The following is an 18,206-nucleotide window of genomic DNA, read 5'->3' on the forward strand; positions in this document are numbered from 1 at the left end:
TTTTCTGAAAACATGAATTTTCTATTTTTAGCATACTTTTCTAGCCTAGAAACAAGCCTTCCTATCAGTGAATATATATTTCTCTTTTCCTGGCCAAGAGAATCCTTTATATTCTTCTTTCATATTTTTGTGTGTTTTGGTGAACCTAGTAAAACTCAAACAGTGCAAAAATCTTTAGTTACTAGGCACATCCAGTTAATGCAAGGAGGTAATGTCTTAGAAAAAGGAAATTATGATAGAGAGACAGGTTGGAATTTTAATTTCTCCATCTAAGAACTGTGTGACCTTAAAGAGAATTCTTATGCTCTCAGACCCTGATTCTTCATCTGAAAATTAGATAAATTATAAAAATGTCCTAGAGATTTTTTGGCGAAAGCTTATTGAGATGATACATAAAAATTACTCAGCACAGTTTCTAGCACATTATAAGTTCCAAATACATGGTAGTTGTTATTATTGAAAAAAATTAATAGATAAGCCTAATTTTTAATTAAGTAAGTAATTATTCCACATGAACCAAGTATTGTTCAGTTTTTGTGAGCTCTAGATAAAGAGGATGTACAACAAAAGGCCTTCTGACACAGTCTCTGCTTTACACAAGCATATGACCCTGACAAAGTCTCCTGTAATATAGGGAAGGTGGGTAGGTACCAGCCATTCGGCAATCATCTCAGATAGAATGTGAAGAAGTAAGAAGGTAAATATGAGGAAGTGAGTCAGTCCATCCCACAGAGGGCAGCATCCATAACCTATATAAGGGCCACTCTCTCAATCCATTCTCACCCTGCAAGCTTCATAAGGCTTTATCCTACTTGTTCCTTTGGTGAACCAGGTGAGAGACAATTTATCCAGCTGTATTAATGGCTATTTCTATCATAGCAGAAATACATGAGTATGAACTAAGGCAAAGTTACTTGGTATTTGGTCTTTCTTTTCATTTTTTCTTTTTTTTTTACTCTCTGACCTTTTGAAAGTAAAACTATTATTGTGGAGAATACTGAAAATAGAAATTTGCCTTCTACTGGCCATTCCAGACTCTTTCCTTAATCTTTTCTGTGCTATCTATTCTGGCTTATCTGCCAGCACTGTTACAAAGCCCTTTTCTTGTTCCATGTCAGTTTCTAAAACTCAAACTGTCCACTAGTCAAATCACTGCTTGCATTTCTGATTCCCTGATTTTAGTAATTACTGTTTCCCAAATATCTTTTCCTTTTTAAACATTAAAAAATTTTGACAAATAAGCAGGGATATGGGATGAGATACACCTTTATGTAATGCAAGCTAACCTTATTATTTTTTATAACATAAATGAAAATAAACAGAGTTTGGTTAATGTTGAGATTAAGATAGGACAATCTCTTACTCTGAAAAGATAATGTTGGTTGACTAGGTCCATTTCTAATTCTATGGAGTTTTTAATAATGTTAACTTTAACTTATGTTGTCCAGAATGGCTGTAGGTAAGCATGAGAGAAACTGCTGTTTTTGACACAAAACAGTGAAACTAGCAATAGAGACTGGAAATTTTGGATGTTCCTGAACAACACACAAACACCACAGTACACAAAGTATAATAAGCTATCACGTGAAAAAATTATTTATCCAGTATATGAAGATCTAAGATCTATCCCAGCCAACAGTATAACAAGATGATTTTGACTAAGTAAATTTAAGAAAATAATAAAGTTAGCTCACACTACATAAAAGGTGCATCTCATCTCATTATCCCTGCTTAGTTGTCAAAGTATTTTATATTTAAAAAGGAAAAGAAAGAAAAAAAACATAAAAAGGACAAGATATTTGGGAAACAGTAACTACTAAAATCAGAGCTGCTTATAAAGTAAAGAAAATGAATAATAAGGCCATTTTAATTTTCTCTTCAGGTTCACTTTAAACTTGCAAGAAGATGACAGATCTCTTGAGAAGTGTTGTCACTGTCATCGATGTCTTCTACAAATACACCAGGCAAGATGGAGAGTGTGGCACTTTAAGCAAGGATGAGTTAAAGGAACTACTTGAGAAAGAGTTTCGTCCAATTTTGAAGGTAAGTACCATGCTCCAGGATGAGAAACCACTAGTGCTCAGTAAATTCTCTGTTATTTGAACAAATATTAAGTGAAAATAACATAGTCCCAGAAAGAAAGTAAAGCAGATGAGACATTTGCCTTGCATGCAGGCTACAGGTGTTCAATCCCTGGCACCACACTCCAGGAGTGATCTCTGAGCACAGAGCCAGAAGTAGACCCTGAGCATAGCGTGGCCCAAACTTCCAAAACCCTCTCCCCGCCACACACACCACCCCAAAAGTGCAGTCTCACTGGCCTTTGAGAAAAATCCATGAGCAGAGCTTGTGGAAACATTGCAAAGAATATCTGTGGAGGAAATATCTATTTTTTAAAAACTGATTATTTTCCCTTGCTTTTTGTGTATTCCCACTACATAGACTCCATGCCCCCAGGTTTTCCCTGCTAAAAAAATAGCAGAAAACAAATTTGTGCCAGGATATGAATAAATATATTACTCTATTAAAAAGGTGGTGAAAGTAGGCATTGAAATAATCTACAAGAGTATAGACAAAACCAAGATGACCAAAATTGAAAACAAAATACAAGCACTTTTTCCATCTATATAGAACTCAAATTAAAGATTATAGTTCATAGCATACTAGCTTGTATGTTCTTAATTTGTGTAACAGTAAAATATAGAAATTACCAAACTTGTATGCTATATGAGTACCTAGCATTCTAGATTAGGTAGATTCTTGAATTGATTTTTCCAGGAATCCCAATAGTCTGTTTCCTTTAGCTCTTTACACTTAGCCTAGACTGATTTTCTTTTTTGAGAGAGGCCATACACAGAGGCCTACTCAGGCTTCTTCCTGGCTCTGAACTTAGAGATCACTATTGGTAGGGCTTGGTGTGAGTGGGGACCATATGTAGTGCCAGGGATTGAACCTGAGTCAATCACGTGCAGGAAAGATCCCTATCTGCTATACTGTCTCTCCAGCCCCTAAACAATTTTTTAATTGGATTAAAAACACCTAATGTCAAAGATCTATAATGATGCAGCCCTGAATATTTTAGCTGAGTATGTGGATTAGGATAACTAGGTTTCTTTTGATATATTGCTTGTATGTAGAACCCAGATGATCCAGACACAGTGGATATCATCATGCATATGTTGGATCGAGATCATGATCGGCGATTGGACTTTACCGAATTTCTTCTCATGGTATTCAAGTTGGCAATGGCCTGCAACAAAGTTCTTGGCAAAGAATACTGCAAAGCTTCAGGGTCAAAGAAGCGTAAGCATGGTCGCCGGCATCAAGAGCAAGAAAGTGAAACAGAAGAGGAAGAAGAGGATACAGCAGGACAAAACTCAGGTTACAGATATTCAAGTTGGAGTGAAGGAGAGGAGCATGGTCACAATTCTGAGGGCTTAAGGGGAAGTGTGAAACAGAAACATGGGTCTGTCTCCAAGAGACGGGGAAGGCAAGGTGATTCATCTAGCTCAGAGAGCCAAGAGGGTTTTGAGAAAAGACACCATGTGTCTAGCTCTGGTCACTCATGGAATAGTAGAAAAGAAAATCATGGTTCCAACTCCAGAGATCTGGAGGAAAGAAGTAACAAGTCCTATGTTAGACCCTCTAGGAAATCTGGAGAGGAATATGAATCTGGATCAGAATCTAAGAGTGAGGGAAGGAAAGGTAATGATGGATTGTCACGGGAATTGGAGAATAACAATCAGGAATCAAATTCTACTGAGTCAAGAAAGAGTGGAGGAAAAAAGCCTGGCTCCAGCTCTAAAGATTCAGCAGATAATGGAAAGCAAAGCTCTGCCGGTGGTTCTGGCAATTCGTGTGGATGTGGGAGGCCACAAAATGCTTCTAGTTCTTATCAGGCAGGTACGTTTGGAGGGCAAGGAAAACAATCAAGCGGTATTCAGTCAAGTTGTCAATCAGGAAGTAGTGGAGGACAAAGTCATGGATGTAACTCAAGAAGTCAATGCTGTGGACATGGTCAATATGAGTCTAGTTCCTGTAGTCAGTCTTCTAGTCAAAGAGGAAATGGGTCTAGAATGTGTGGTCAACCACAGAACTGTGGAGGACAACAGGGGTCAGGTTCAACTCAGTCATCTTGCTGTGGACAATATGGTTCTGGAACAAGACAATCTTCCAGTTCTGGTCAATTTGGATCTGGTTCCTGTGGACACTCTACAAATTCTCATCAAAAACAGTCTTGTTCAAATGAATTTTCAAAATGTTGCCAACAAGGGTCTGGCTCAGGTCAGTCCTCTGGCTCAGGACAACATAGGTCTGGCTCAGGTCAGTCCTCTTGTTCTGGACAACATGAGTCAGGATCAGGCCAGTCTTCTGGCTCTGGACAACATGGGTCAAGTTCAGGGCAGTCCTCTGGCTCTGGACAACATGGGTCTAGCTCAGGTCAGTCCTCTGGTTCTGGACAACATGGGTCTGGATCAGGGCAGTCCTCTGGTTCTGGACAACATGGTTCTGGATCAGAGCAGTCCTCTAGCTCTGGACAACACGGGTCTAGCTCAGGGCAGTCCTCTGGTTCTGGAAAACATGGGTCTGAATCAGGGAAGTCCTCTGGCTCTGGACAACATGGGTCCAGTTCAGGTCAGTCCTCTGGCTCTGGACAACATGGATCCAGGTCAGGACAGTCCTCTGGTTCTGGACAACATGGTTCTGGATCAGAGCAGTCCTCTAGCTCTGGACAACACGGGTCTAGCTCAGGTCAGTCCTCCGGCTCTGGAAAACATGGGTCTAGCTCAGGTCAGTCCTCCGGCTCTGGAAAACATGGGTCTAGCTCAGGTCAGTCCTCCGGTTCTGGACAACATGGGTCTGGTTCAGGTCAGTCCTCCGGCTCTGGACAACATGGGTCTAGCTCAGGCCAGTCCTCTGGCTCTGGACAACATGGGTCTAGCTCAGGTCAGTCCTCTGGTTCTGGACAACATGGGTCTAGCTCAGGTCAGTCTTCTGGCTCTGGACAACATGGGTCTAGCTCAGGTCAGTCCTCTGGCTCTGGAAAACATGGGTCTAGCTCAAGTCAGTCCTCCGGTTCTGGACAACATAGGTCTAGCTCAGGTCAGTCCTCTGGCTCTGGACAACATGGGTCTAGCTCAGGTCAGTCTTCTGGCTCTGGACAACATGGGTCTAGCTCAAGTCAGTCCTCCGGTTCTGGACAACATAGGTCTAGCTCAGGTCAGTCCTCTGGCTCTGGACAACATGGGTCTAGCTCAGGTCAGTCTTCTGGCTCTGGACAACATGGGTCTAGCTCAAGTCAGTCCTCCGGTTCTGGACAACATAGGTCTAGCTCAGGTCAGTCCTCTGGCTCTGGACAACATGGGTCTAGCTCAGGTCAGTCCTCTGGCTCTGGACAACATGGGTCTAGCTCAGGTCAGTCCTCTGGCCCTGGAAAACATGGGTCTAGCTCAGGTCAGTCCTCTGGCTCTGGAAAACATGGGTCTAGCTCAGGTCAGTCCTCTGGCTCTGGACAACATGGGTCTAGCTCAGGTCAGTCTTCCGGCTCTGGACAACATGGGTCTAGCTCAGGTCAGTTCTCTGGCTCTGGAAAACATGGGTCTAGCTCAGGTCAGTCCTCTGGCTCTGGACAACATGGGTCTAGCTCAGGTCAGTCTTCTGGCTCTGGACAACATGGGTCTAGCTCAGGTCAGTCCTCTGGCTCTGGACAACATGGGTCTAGCTCAGGTCAGTCTTCTGGCTCTGGACAACATGGGTCTAGCTCAGGTCAGTCTTCTGGCTCTGGACAACATGGGTCCAGTTCAGGTCAGTCCTTTGGTTCTGGACAACATGGGTCCAGCTCAGGTCAGTCCTCTGGCTCTAAACATAGGTCTGGATCAGGTCAGTCCTCTGGCTCTGGTAAACATATGTCTAGCTCAGGTCAGACTTCGGGAAGTGGCCAACATGAGTCAAGCTCAGGTGAATCTTCTCGTTCTGGACATGGGTCTGGCTCAAGTCAATCTTCCAGTTCTAGAAATAATGGGTCTGGATCAGGTCACTCTTCTGGCACTAGTCAACATGAATCAAGTTCAAAACAGTTATCTGGCTCTAGGCAGTCAGGATCAGGCTTAGGCCAGTCTTCTGGACTTGGCCAAAAGGAATCAAGTTTGGGTCAATCCTCAGGCTCTAGATCCCCTAAAAGACAGAATAAATCTGAAAATGGAAAGAGTGAATCAACAGTTAAAGATAGAAAAGAATGTACAAATGGTCAATTGGGAGACACTGATGAATATTCCCAGACCAGTAGCAGACAATCTAAATATTCAAGTTCTAGTACTACCGGCTCAAGAGGATCTACGCAGAGTGAGTCAAGTAACAGTGAGGGACATTCTGGGATTTCTCAAGGACACTCAGGATCGACGTACAAACAGACGGGATCTCAACATGGAGAGTTAGGATCTCAAGTGAAAGGGAGACAGGGATCTAGTCAGGGACAGGCTGGAGACACTTCCAGACATGTCCAGGCAGGTCATAGCCATTCTTCCCATTCCAGCTCGAGCACAGGAGGTCGGAGATTTTCTACTCAGAGTGAGTCTAGTGACACGGAGGGACATTCTGGGTTTTCTAAGGGACACTCAGGATCAACTCACAGACAGACAGGATCTCAACACAGTGAGTCAGGCTCTTCAGTGAGAGGGAGACAGGGATCTAGTCATGGACAGTCTGGAGACACTTCCAGACATATCCAGACTGGTCATGGCCAATCTTCCCATTCAAGCTCTAGTACTAGTGGCCGAAAAGGATCTACAAGGAGTGAGTCCAGTGACAGTGAGAGATATACTGGGAATTCTAAGGGACAAACAGGATCGACTCACAGACAGACAGGATCTCAACATGGAGAGTCAGGATCTTCAGTGAAAGGGAGACAGGGATCAAGTCATGGACAGGTTGGAGACACTTCCAGACATGTCCAGGCAGGTCATAGCCATTCTTCCCATTCCAGCTCGAGCACAGGAGGTCAGAGAGGTTCTACTCAGAGTGAGTCTAGTGACACAGAGGGACATTCTGGGTTTTCTAAGGGACACTCAGGATCAACTCACAGGCAGACAGGATCTCAACACAGTGAGTCAGGCTCTTCAGTGAAAGGAAGACAGGGATCTAGTCATGGACAGTCTGGAGACACTTCCAGACATATCCAGACTGGTCATGGCCAATCTTCCCATTCAAGTTCTAGTACTAGTGGCCGAAAAGGTTCTACAAGGAGTGAGTCCAGTGACAGTGAGAGATATACTGGGAATTCTAAGGGACAAACAGGATCGACTCACAGACAGACAGGATCTCAACATGGAGAGTCAGGATCTTCAGTGAAAGGGAGACAGGGATCAAGTCATGGACAGGCTGGAGACAGTTCAAGACATGCTCAAACTGGTCATAGCCAAACTTCTCATTCCAGCTCGAGCACAGGAAGTCGGAGAGGTTCTACACAGAGTGAGTCTAGTGACACTGAGGGTCATTCCGGGTTTTCTAAAGGACATTCAGGATCAACTCACAGACAGACAGGACCTCAACACAGCGAGTCAGGCTCTTCAGTGAAAGGGAGACAGGGAACTAATCAAGGACAGTCTGGAGACACTTCCAGACATACCCAGACTGGTCATAGCCAAACTTCTCATTCCAGCTCAAGCACAGGAGGTCGGAGAGGTTCTACACAGAGTGAGTCTAGTGACACTGAGGGTCATTCCGGGTTTTCTAAAGGACATTCAGGATCAACTCACAGACAGACAGGATCTCAACACAGCGAGTCAGGCTCTTCAGTGAAAGGGAGACAGGGAACTAGTCATGGACAGTCTGGAGACACTTCCAGACATACCCAGACTGGTCATAGCCAAACTTCTCATTCTAGCTCGAGCACAGGAGGTTGGAGAGGTTCTACTCAGAGTGAGTCTAGTGACACGGAGGGACATTCCGGGGTTTCTCACAGACACTCAGGATCAACTCACAGACAGACAGGATCTCAACACAGCGAGTCAGGCTCTTCAGTGAAAGGGAGACAGGGATCTGGTCATGGACAGTCTGGAGACACTTCCAGACATGCTCAAACTGGTCATAGCCAAACTTCTCATTCCAGCTCGAGCACAGGAAGTCGGAGAGGTTCTACACAGAGTGAGTCTAGTGACACTGAGGGTCATTCCGGGTTTTCTAAAGGACATTCAGGATCAACTCACAGACAGACAGGATCTCAACACAGCGAGTCAGGCTCTTCAGTGAAAGGAAGACAGGGATCTAGTCATGGACAGTCTGGAGACACTTCCAGACATATCCAGACTGGTCATGGCCAATCTTCCCATTCAAGCTCTAGTACTAGTGGCCGAAAAGGATCTACAAGGAGTGAGTCCCGTGACAGTGAAAGATATACTGGGAATTCTAAGGGACAATCAGGATCGACTCACAGACAGACAGGATCTCAACATGGAGAGTCAGGGTCTTCAGTGAAAGGGAGACAGGGATCAAGTCATGGACAGGCTGGAGACACTTCCACACATGCCCAGGCAGGTCATGGCCAATCGTCCCATTCCAGCTCGAGCACAGGAGGTAGGAGAGGTTCTACTCAGAGTGAGTCTAGTGACACGGAGGGACATTCCGGGGTTTCTCACAGACACTCAGGATCAACTGACAGACAGACAGGATCTCAACACAGTGAGTCAGGCTCTTCAGTGAGAGGGAGACAGGGATCTAGTCATGGACAGTCTGGAGACACTTCCAGACATATCCAGACTGGTCATGGCCAATCCTCTCATTCAAGCTCTAGTACTACTGGCCAAAAAGGTTCTACAAGGAGCGAGTCCAGTGACAGTGAGAGATATACTGGGAATTCTAAGGGACAAACAGGATCGACTCACAGACAGACAGTATCTCAACATAGAGAGTCTGGATCTTCAGTGAAAGGGAGACAGGGATCAAGTCATGGACAGTCTGGAGACAGTTCAAGACATGCTCAAACTGGTCATAGCCAAACCTCTCATTCCAGCTCGAGCACAGGAGGTCGGAGAGGTTCTACACAGAGTGAGTCTAGTGACACTGAGGGTCATTCCGGGTTTTCTAAAGGACACTCAGGATCAACTCACAGACAGACAGGATCTCAACATAGAGAGTCAGGCTCTTCAGTGAAAGGGAGACAGGGAACTAGTCATGGACAGTCTGGAGACACTTCCAGACATACCCAGACTGGTCATAGCCAAACTTCTCATTCCAGCTCGAGCACAGGAGGTCGGAGAGGTTCTACTCAGAGTGAGTCTAGTGACACGGAGGGACATTCCGGGGTTTCTCACAGACACTCAGGATCAACTCACAGACAGACAGGATCTCAACACAGCGAGTCAGGCTCTTCAGTGAAAGGGAGACAGGGATCTGGTCATGGACAGTCTGGAGACACTTCCAGACATGCTCAAACTGGTCATAGCCAAACTTCTCATTCCAGCTCGAGCACAGGAAGTCGGAGAGGTTCTACACAGAGTGAGTCTAGTGACACTGAGGGTCATTCCGGGTTTTCTAAAGGACAATCAGGATCAACTCACAGACAGACAGGATCTCAACACAGCGAGTCAGGCTCTTCAGTGAAAGGAAGACAGGGATCTAGTCATGGACAGTCTGGAGACACTTCCAGACATATCCAGACTGGTCATAGCGAATCTTCCCATTCAAGCTCTAGTACTAGTGGCCGAAAAGGATCTACAAGAAGTGAGTCCAGTGACAGTGAGAGATATGCTGGGAATTCTAAGGGACAAACTGGATCAACTCACAGACAGACAGGATCTCAACACAGCGAGTCAGGCTCTTCAGTGAAAGGGAGACAGGGATCTGGTCATGGACAGTCTGGAGACACTTCCAGACATACCCAGACTGGTCATAGCCAAACCTCTCATTCCAGCTCGAGCACAGGAGGTCGGAGAGGTTCTAGTCAGAGTGAGTCTAGTGACACTGAGGGTCATTCCGGGTTTTCTAAAGGACATTCAGGATCAACTCACAGACAGACAGGATCTCAACACAGCGAGTCAGGCTCTTCAGTGAAAGGGAGACAGGGAACTAGTCATGGACAGTCTGGAGACACTTCCAGACATATCCAGACTGGTCATGGCCAATCTTCCCATTCAAGCTCTAGTACTACTGGCCGAAAAGGTTCTACAAGGAGTGAGTCCAGTGACAGTGAGAGACATACTGGGAATTCTAAGGGACAATCAGGATCGACTCACAGACAGACAGGATCTCAACATAGAGAGTCAGGCTCTTCAGTGAAAGGGAGACAGGGATCTGGTCATGGACAGTCTGGAGACACTTCCAGACATGCTCAAACTGGTCATAGCCAAACTTCTCATTCTAGCTCGAGCACAGGAAGTCGGAGAGGTTCTAGTCAGAGTGAGTCTAGTGACACTGAGGGTCATTCCGGGTTTTCTAAAGGACATTCAGGATCAACTCACAGACAGACAGGATCTCAACACAGCGAGTCAGGCTCTTCAGTGAAAGGGAGACAGGGAACTAGTCATGGACAGTCTGGAGACACTTCCAGACATACCCAGACTGGTCATAGCCAAACTTCTCATTCCAGCTCGAGCACAGGAGGTAGGAGAGGTTCTACTCAGAGTGAGTCTAGTGACACTGAGGGTCATTCCGGGTTTTCTAAAGGACATTCAGGATCAACTCACAGACAGACAGGATCTCAACACAGCGAGTCAGGCTCTTCAGTGAAAGGGAGACAGGGAACTAGTCATGGACAGTCTGGAGACACTTCCAGACATACCCAGACTGGTCATAGCCAAACTTCTCATTCCAGCTCGAGCACAGGAGGTCGGAGAGGTTCTACTCAGAGTGAGTCTAGTGACACGGAGGGACATTCCGGGGTTTCTCACAGACACTCAGGATCAACTCACAGACAGACAGGATCTCAACACAGCGAGTCAGGCTCTTCAGTGAAAGGGAGACAGGGATCTGGTCATGGACAGTCTGGAGACACTTCCAGACATGCTCAAACTGGTCATAGCCAAACTTCTCATTCCAGCTCGAGCACAGGAAGTCGGAGAGGTTCTACACAGAGTGAGTCTAGTGACACTGAGGGTCATTCCGGGTTTTCTAAAGGACATTCAGGATCAACTCACAGACAGACAGGATCTCAACACAGCGAGTCAGGCTCTTCAGTGAAAGGAAGACAGGGATCTAGTCATGGACAGTCTGGAGACACTTCCAGACATATCCAGACTGGTCATGGCCAATCTTCCCATTCAAGCTCTAGTACTAGTGGCCGAAAAGGATCTACAAGAAGTGAGTCCAGTGACAGTGAGAGATATGCTGGGAATTCTAAGGGACAAACTGGATCAACTCACAGACAGACAGGATCTCAACACAGCGAGTCAGGCTCTTCAGTGAAAGGGAGACAGGGATCAAGTCATGGACAGGCTGGAGACACTTCCAGACATACACAGACTGGTCATAGCCAAACTTCTCATTCCAGTTCGAGCACAGGAGGTCGGAGAGGTTCTACTCAGAGTGAGTCTAGTGACACTGAGGGTCATTCCGGGTTTTCTAAAGGACATTCAGGATCAACTCACAGACAGACAGGATCTCAACACAGCGAGTCAGGCTCTTCAGTGAAAGGGAGACAGGGAAGTAGTCATGGACAGTCTGGAGACACTTCCAGACATACCCAGACTGGTCATAGCCAAACTTCTCATTCCAGCTCGAGCACAGGAGGTCGGAGAGGTTCTACTCAGAGTGAGTCTAGTGACACTGAGGGTCATTCCGGGTTTTCTAAAGGACATTCAGGATCAACTCACAGACAGACAGGATCTCAACACAGCGAGTCAGGCTCTTCAGTGAAAGGGAGACAGGGAACTAGTCATGGACAGTCTGGAGACACTTCCAGACATACCCAGACTGGTCATAGCCAAACTTCTCATTCTAGCTCGAGCACAGGAAGTCGGAGAGGTTCTACACAGAGTGAGTCTAGTGACGCTGAGGGTCATTCCGGGTTTTCTAAAGGACATTCAGGATCAACTCACAGACAGACAGGATCTCAACACAGCGAGTCAGGCTCTTCAGTGAAAGGGAGACAGGGAACTAGTCATGGACAGTCTGGAGACACTTCCAGACATACCCAGACTGGTCATAGCCAAACTTCTCATTCCAGCTCGAGCACAGGAGGTCGGAGAGGTTCTACTCAGAGTGAGTCTAGTGACACGGAGGGACATTCCGGGGTTTCTCACAGACACTCAGGATCAACTCACAGACAGACAGGATCTCAACACAGCGAGTCAGGCTCTTCAGTGAAAGGAAGACAGGGATCTAGTCATGGACAGTCCGGAGACACTTCCAGACATATCCAGACTGGTCATAGCGAATCTTCCCATTCAAGCTCTAGTACTAGTGGCCGAAAAGGATCTACAAGGAGTGAGTCCAGTGACAGTGAGAGATATGCTGGGAATTCTAAGGGACAAACAGGATCAACTCACAGACAGACAGGATCTCAACATGGAGAGTCAGGATCTTCAGTGAAAGGGAGACAGGGATCAAGTCATGGACAGGCTGGAGACACTTCCACACATGCCCATGCAGGTCATGGTCAATCGTCCCATTCTAGCTCTAACACAGGAGGTCGGAGAGGTTCTACTCAGAGTGAGTCTAGTGACACGGAGGGACATTCAGGGGTTTCTCCCAGTAATTCAGGATCAACTCACAGACAAAAAGGATCTCAACACAGCGAGTCAGGTTCCTCAGTGAAAGGGAGACAGGGAACTAGTCAGAGACAGTCTGGAGACACTTCCAGACATGCCCAGACTGGTCATGGCCAACCGTCCCATTCTAGCTCGAGCCCAGTAGTTCGGAGAGGCTCTACTCAGAGTGACTCTAGTGAGACTGAGGGACATTCCAGGGTTTCTAAAGGACACTCAGAATCAACTCACAGACAGACAGCATCTCAACATGGAGAGTCAGGATCTTTGGTGGAAGATAGACAGGGATCTATTCATGGACAGTATGGAGACTCCTCTAGAAATTTCCAGTCTGGTCGTCGGCAGTACACTCATTCCAGTTCCAGTAGTATTGATAGAAATGTATCTACACACAATGACTCCCAGTACAGTAGCCAGCATTCTGGTAGTCCTCATGGACACTCTCGATCCCCTCAGAAAGAAACACAATTTGAACATGGAGAATCCAGTTCTTCTGTAAAAGGTAATCAGAGAAATACTCATGAATATTCTCCGGATTCCTCCAGACATTCTACTTCTGGTTATGGGCAGTCCACAAATTCCAGCTCGGGCACAGGTGTCGGTAAGGGGACTAATCACAGCGAGTCTAGTGGAGGACATACACAAGGATCGGGTCAAAGCTGGAGACATGGTAGCTATGGAAGAGCCGAGTATGACTATGGACAACATGGTTATATACCTTCATCTGGCAGCAGAGCCAACAGTCGCAATCCTAGTCCATTGAGGTCATCAGATAGAGTCACAAGTCAGCGTGTTTCAGGTCAGAAACAGTCCGTTCCAAGTTTTTACCTAACTGGATCAGAAGCAACTGAGACAAAAGGAAGACCCAATTCTAGTTATGGAGCCATCCAACAGTATTTGGGGTTTGTATCTTCCCATGAACAGTTAAGATACAGCACAAATTTAGCAAGAGAAGGATCAAGTATTGGCCAATCTGAGGACAAGGGTCAATCTGTATTTAAGTCAGATGGAAGACAAGCATTTTTCTGTGATGAATCAAGAAAAAGTTCTGCACAGGCAAGTGACAACAGACATAGAAATCAAGACTCCATATCTAGTCAAACTACTCAGAGCCTAGACCCCACAGGAATAGAAGATCATAAGCATAGGTATTCATCAGTAAGTACAACAGTGTGGAGTGGTGGAAAGCAAAAGCAAGAAATAGCATCAAATCTTTCAGAGAGCATTGGAAAGTATAGTCAGGATATTGGTGATAAGCATAAAGGCATACATTGTCATGAAAAGCAGAGAAAAGAATGGGATTCTGTTCATTTGGATAGTAACACTCCACTCTATGAATATGTCCAAGAACAGAAGTACTATTACTTTGAATAACAACAATTTGAAACCAATAGACAACAAACTAGCTCACTAAGACAAAATGAAATATCTAACATGGGAATAAAACTAGACAATGCAATTCCTTTCTTTTGGGAGTGGAGGTATATCTCTATTCTTTTAACTTTAAAGCTTTTGTTTGGTGCAAGGTTTTCATAAAACTCATAATCACTCTTTGATTAGAAAATGTTGAATTAATGAAATGAATAATAATCGATTTATATTTGATTTATATTTGTAACTGTACAACAAAGTGATTTGGTGCTTTGGAATGAAATGAACACTTAAAATATTTTCTGGGAATCAGGTTGATTTTTCCAGATATTTTAAAGTGATTATTAACCAGGCTATCCATGGAGCTGACACATGATTTAAGAGCCAAAATTTCTCTAATAACAATGTAATAAATTCCATATTCTGAGCAAAGGATATTATCATACTAAAGTTTCATAATAATTGCATTTTTGTAGCACCTTTGTAATGTTGTACCGTTACTTTTATTTTTCATAAAACATGCTAATTATAAATCCAGAAAATTGTATTGCATACAAATTGATAATAAAATGTTCATCAATGTATGTAGCTTCTTTTCTTTCATTTTCACAAACACATGTCCCTGCAAGAGTGTCATATGCACATCTTTTTATTGTACCTCTAGACATTTATTTATATGACACTGAAACATTTAGATGCCAATAAAAGGCGCCCAAATAAGGCAAAATTCAACCACATCTTATGTCCTCAATGGAGTCACTGTCCAAAGCCTTTATAGGAAAAATTGCTTTATGTGAAAGATTTGATATCAAGATCAACTCAAGATTATTATAGAAAACATAGTCAAATGGTTATTGACTGAGATCATTCAAACTCTGGAAATAAGACTTATGTGCCATGGATTTTCTCTCTCAACTATAGTAATCAAAATACTCTTACCAACGCAGGCTAATGGGAGTGGAATATAATAGTTAGTCCTGAAGTTTCCAATCAAAGAGAAAAGATATATATCCCTGCCTGTAGCACTGTTGTCCTGCTGCTCATTGATTTGCTTGAGCAGGCACCAGTAACCTCCATTGTGAGACTTGTTGTTACTTGGCATATCCAATACACCATGGGTAGCTTGCCAGGCTCTGCCATGTGGGCGTTCCAGCCCATATCCCTGCCTAGAGGGAAAAAATATGAGTTACTTTGATTGAGGAAAGGTATATGAAGATATAAGAAAGTATGTACAAAAGACATGAAGATGTTAATAAAAAGAAAGCTTTCTTCTAGGCTCAGAGAGATAGTTCAATGGACTGATGAACGCTCCATATGTGGGAGATTTTGGTCAAAACTCAGCACCACAGGGCTGGAGCGATAGCACAGCGGGTAAGGCATTTGCCTTTCACGCAGCCGACCCAGGTTTGATCCCCAGCATCCCATATGGTCCCCTGAGCACCACCAGGAGTAATTCCTGAGTGCAGAGCCAGGAGTAACCCCTGTTCATCGCTGGGTGTGACCCTAAAGGAAAAAAAAGCACCACGTGGCTCCCTGAGTACCAGTGGAATAACTCCCAAGCACAGAGCTAAATAACCAAGCACAGTCAGGTTAACCCCTCTTACAAAACAACAAAAGTTTAGTTACATTGTATGCAATGAAACTGTCCAGAATGTAAGAGCAACTAAGGACTTTAAAGATCATATCCTTTGAAATAATGCAGTTCACTGCAACTGGATGGGAGACACCATGGTAAGCAAAATCATAAGTAGAAATATAAGTACTGCATGATTTGATTTATCTATGGTATATAGAATATAAAGACAAGGAAATGCAAGGCATTCAGAGGGAGATACCTATTTTTTATTTTTTTAATTGAATCACAGTGAGATACACAGTTACAAAGTTGTTCATGATTGGGTTTCAGTTATATAATGTTCCAATACCCATCTCTTCACCAGTGCACATTTCCTACCACCAATGTCCCCAGTTTCCCTCCCACACCCCCTCCCCATCTCTATGGCAGGTACTTCTCTCTCTCTCTTTCCTTTCGGGCATTATGGTTTGCAATAAAGATATAAAAAGTTACCATGTCTATCTAATTTTACCTACTTTCAACTCAGCTCCTGTCCAGAGTAATCATTTCCAACTATTATTGTCATAGTGGTCCCCTCTCTATCCTAACTACTCTTCCCACTCACACACACCCACACATTTGTAGCAAGTTTCCAAAAAATGAAAGATTCACAAATAAATCTCAGAAGAGAGTGGGGCTGGAGCGATAGTACATTGGGGAGGGTGTTTGCCTTGTACATGGCTGACCCGGGTTCGATTCCCAGCATCCCATATGGTCCCCTGAGCACCACCAGGAGTAATTCCTGAGGGCAAAGCCAGGAGTGACCCCTATGCTTGCCAGGTGTGATCCAAAAAGCAAAACAAAAAATCTCAGAAGAGAGCTACATGCTGCAGAGATGTTTCCTCATCTCACTCCAGGCTGACTTCATCAGCAGGGTACCTTGGGTGAATCCCTCTGCCTTCCCCAAGAGAACGCAGGCAGTTACAAACTCCAGAACCCAATCGCCCCCATGCTCAGAACCGATCTTTAGAGACTCAGGACAAACCCCTTACGTATGAGAACGAATCTGCTGAAAACCCCAGGAGTGCAGGTTTTGTGACTGAAACCTCCAGGCTCACATGGAGTTGGTAATGAGCTCCCTCCCTCCGTCCCCCTGTGCTTCCAGGTGCCTGGCAGTCACAAAGACATACTGCCTCTGGGTGCAGTATAAGCTCATTAAGGGCCATGGTCCTGAGACTCACAAATAAATCTTGGAAGAGAGCAGCATGCTGCAGAGATGCCTCCAGACCCCAAATCACCATCCAATTAAAAATTTAACTCCAGCTCTAGCATCCTATTTAAAATTTCAGAAATCCTGGAGCATGTGGCCACTTTCGCAGCTGTGTGATATCTCATACTTTATGGCACTGATATATCAAGAAGGGCACACAACATCTGATGGGGTGTAAAGTAGAAGGCTACTGATCTTGATAAAAAAATTATATATACATATATATACACACACATATATATAAACACACAAGTCTCAAGCTGTAACAACATGTTAGTGGTTAGTGATCTGTTATACAGGGACTTAATGACTCCAAGGTGAGATACAACAATTTTCACACACTTTTCTCTAAGGAAAACTTTTTGGACCTTTTAAGTGGGTTATTTATAACAAGCAATACAATATAAATTACTTAGCATCTGCCTTTGGGGCAGACTTGAGTAGTGGCAGAAAAATTCAAAATAATTTTGGTGGGAAGATGTAATGGTGATGGGATTAGTGTTGAAATATGAATGTAACAAATTATTGTGAGTGACTTTTAGGAAAAGAGAAAAAAGAATGAATGAAAGAGAGAAAGAAAGAAAGAAAGAAAGAAAGAAAGAAAGAAAGAAAGAAAGAAAGAAAGAAGGAAGGAAGGAAGGAAGGAAGGAAGGAAGGAAGGAAGGAAGGAAGGAAGGAAGGAAGGAAGGAAGGAAGGAAGGAAAAGAAATTCAACAAAGGAATCACTAAAAGTTATGCTAGTGTGGGAGGTTTTAAGTGTTTTTAAACTAAAAATCTTCAACTGTTATTGCTAAAGATATCTTAGAAACTGCTTGCAGCAAAAGAAGAGTTTCACTGATTAAAAAAAAAAGTAAAGAAAAAGGAGACACCTTACATCTACACGATGGAATACTATGCCACCAGGAAAAACAAAGTCATTAAATTTGCATATAAATGGATGGACAGGAAGAGTAGCATGCTGAGTGAAATGGGTCAAAAGAAGAGACAGACATAGAATGATTTCACTCATCTGTAGAAAATGAAAAAGAGTAATATGAGACTAATACCCATGGACAGTAGAAACAAGTGCCAGGAGGACTAGTCCATGGTTGGAAACTTGCCACAAGTGGGAGCAGGTGGAGGAGCAGTTAGGATAGACCACTACAACAATGATAGTTGGAAATTATCACTCTGAACAAGAACTGAGTGCTGAAAGTAGATCAAGGGATATACATGATAACCTGTCAGCACATGTATTGTAAACCATAATGCCCAAGAAAAGGGGTGTGGGGAGAGAAAGAGAGAGAAGGAGGAGGAGGTGAAGGAGGAAGAG

The 18,206-nt window shown here is 44.2% G+C and overlaps 1 protein-coding gene across 1 annotated transcript; it reads left to right on the forward strand.

Annotated features, from left to right (window-relative positions):
• The first annotated feature begins 1,905 nt into the window (after positions 1–1,905).
• LOC101551250 (filaggrin-2) lies at positions 1,906–14,653 on the forward strand. Its single transcript, XM_055132154.1, has 3 exons — positions 1,906–2,043; positions 3,138–6,342; positions 9,535–14,653. The coding sequence occupies exons 1-3, from the start codon at positions 1,906–1,908 to the stop codon at positions 14,070–14,072; spliced, it is 7,881 nt and encodes a 2,626-aa protein (XP_054988129.1). The 3' UTR covers positions 14,073–14,653.
• Positions 14,654–18,206: the final 3,553 nt, after the last annotated feature.

This window comes from Sorex araneus, chromosome 3, assembly GCF_027595985.1.
Source record: "Sorex araneus isolate mSorAra2 chromosome 3, mSorAra2.pri, whole genome shotgun sequence".
In the NCBI taxonomy this organism is placed as follows: Eukaryota; Metazoa; Chordata; class Mammalia; order Eulipotyphla; family Soricidae; genus Sorex; species Sorex araneus.

Excerpts from the sequence above, each read along its gene's own strand:
- LOC101551250 (XM_055132154.1), top strand. The coding sequence starts at position 1,906 with ATGACAGATCTCTTGAGAAGTGTTGTCACTGTCATCGATGTCTTCTAC. Across the intron at positions 2,044-3,137 it reads AGTTTCGTCCAATTTTGAAG|AACCCAGATGATCCAGACAC; the intron begins GTAAGTACCATG and ends GCTTGTATGTAG. Across the intron at positions 6,343-9,534 it reads CTCAAGAGGATCTACGCAGA|GACAATCAGGATCAACTCAC; the intron begins GTGAGTCAAGTA and ends GGTTTTCTAAAG.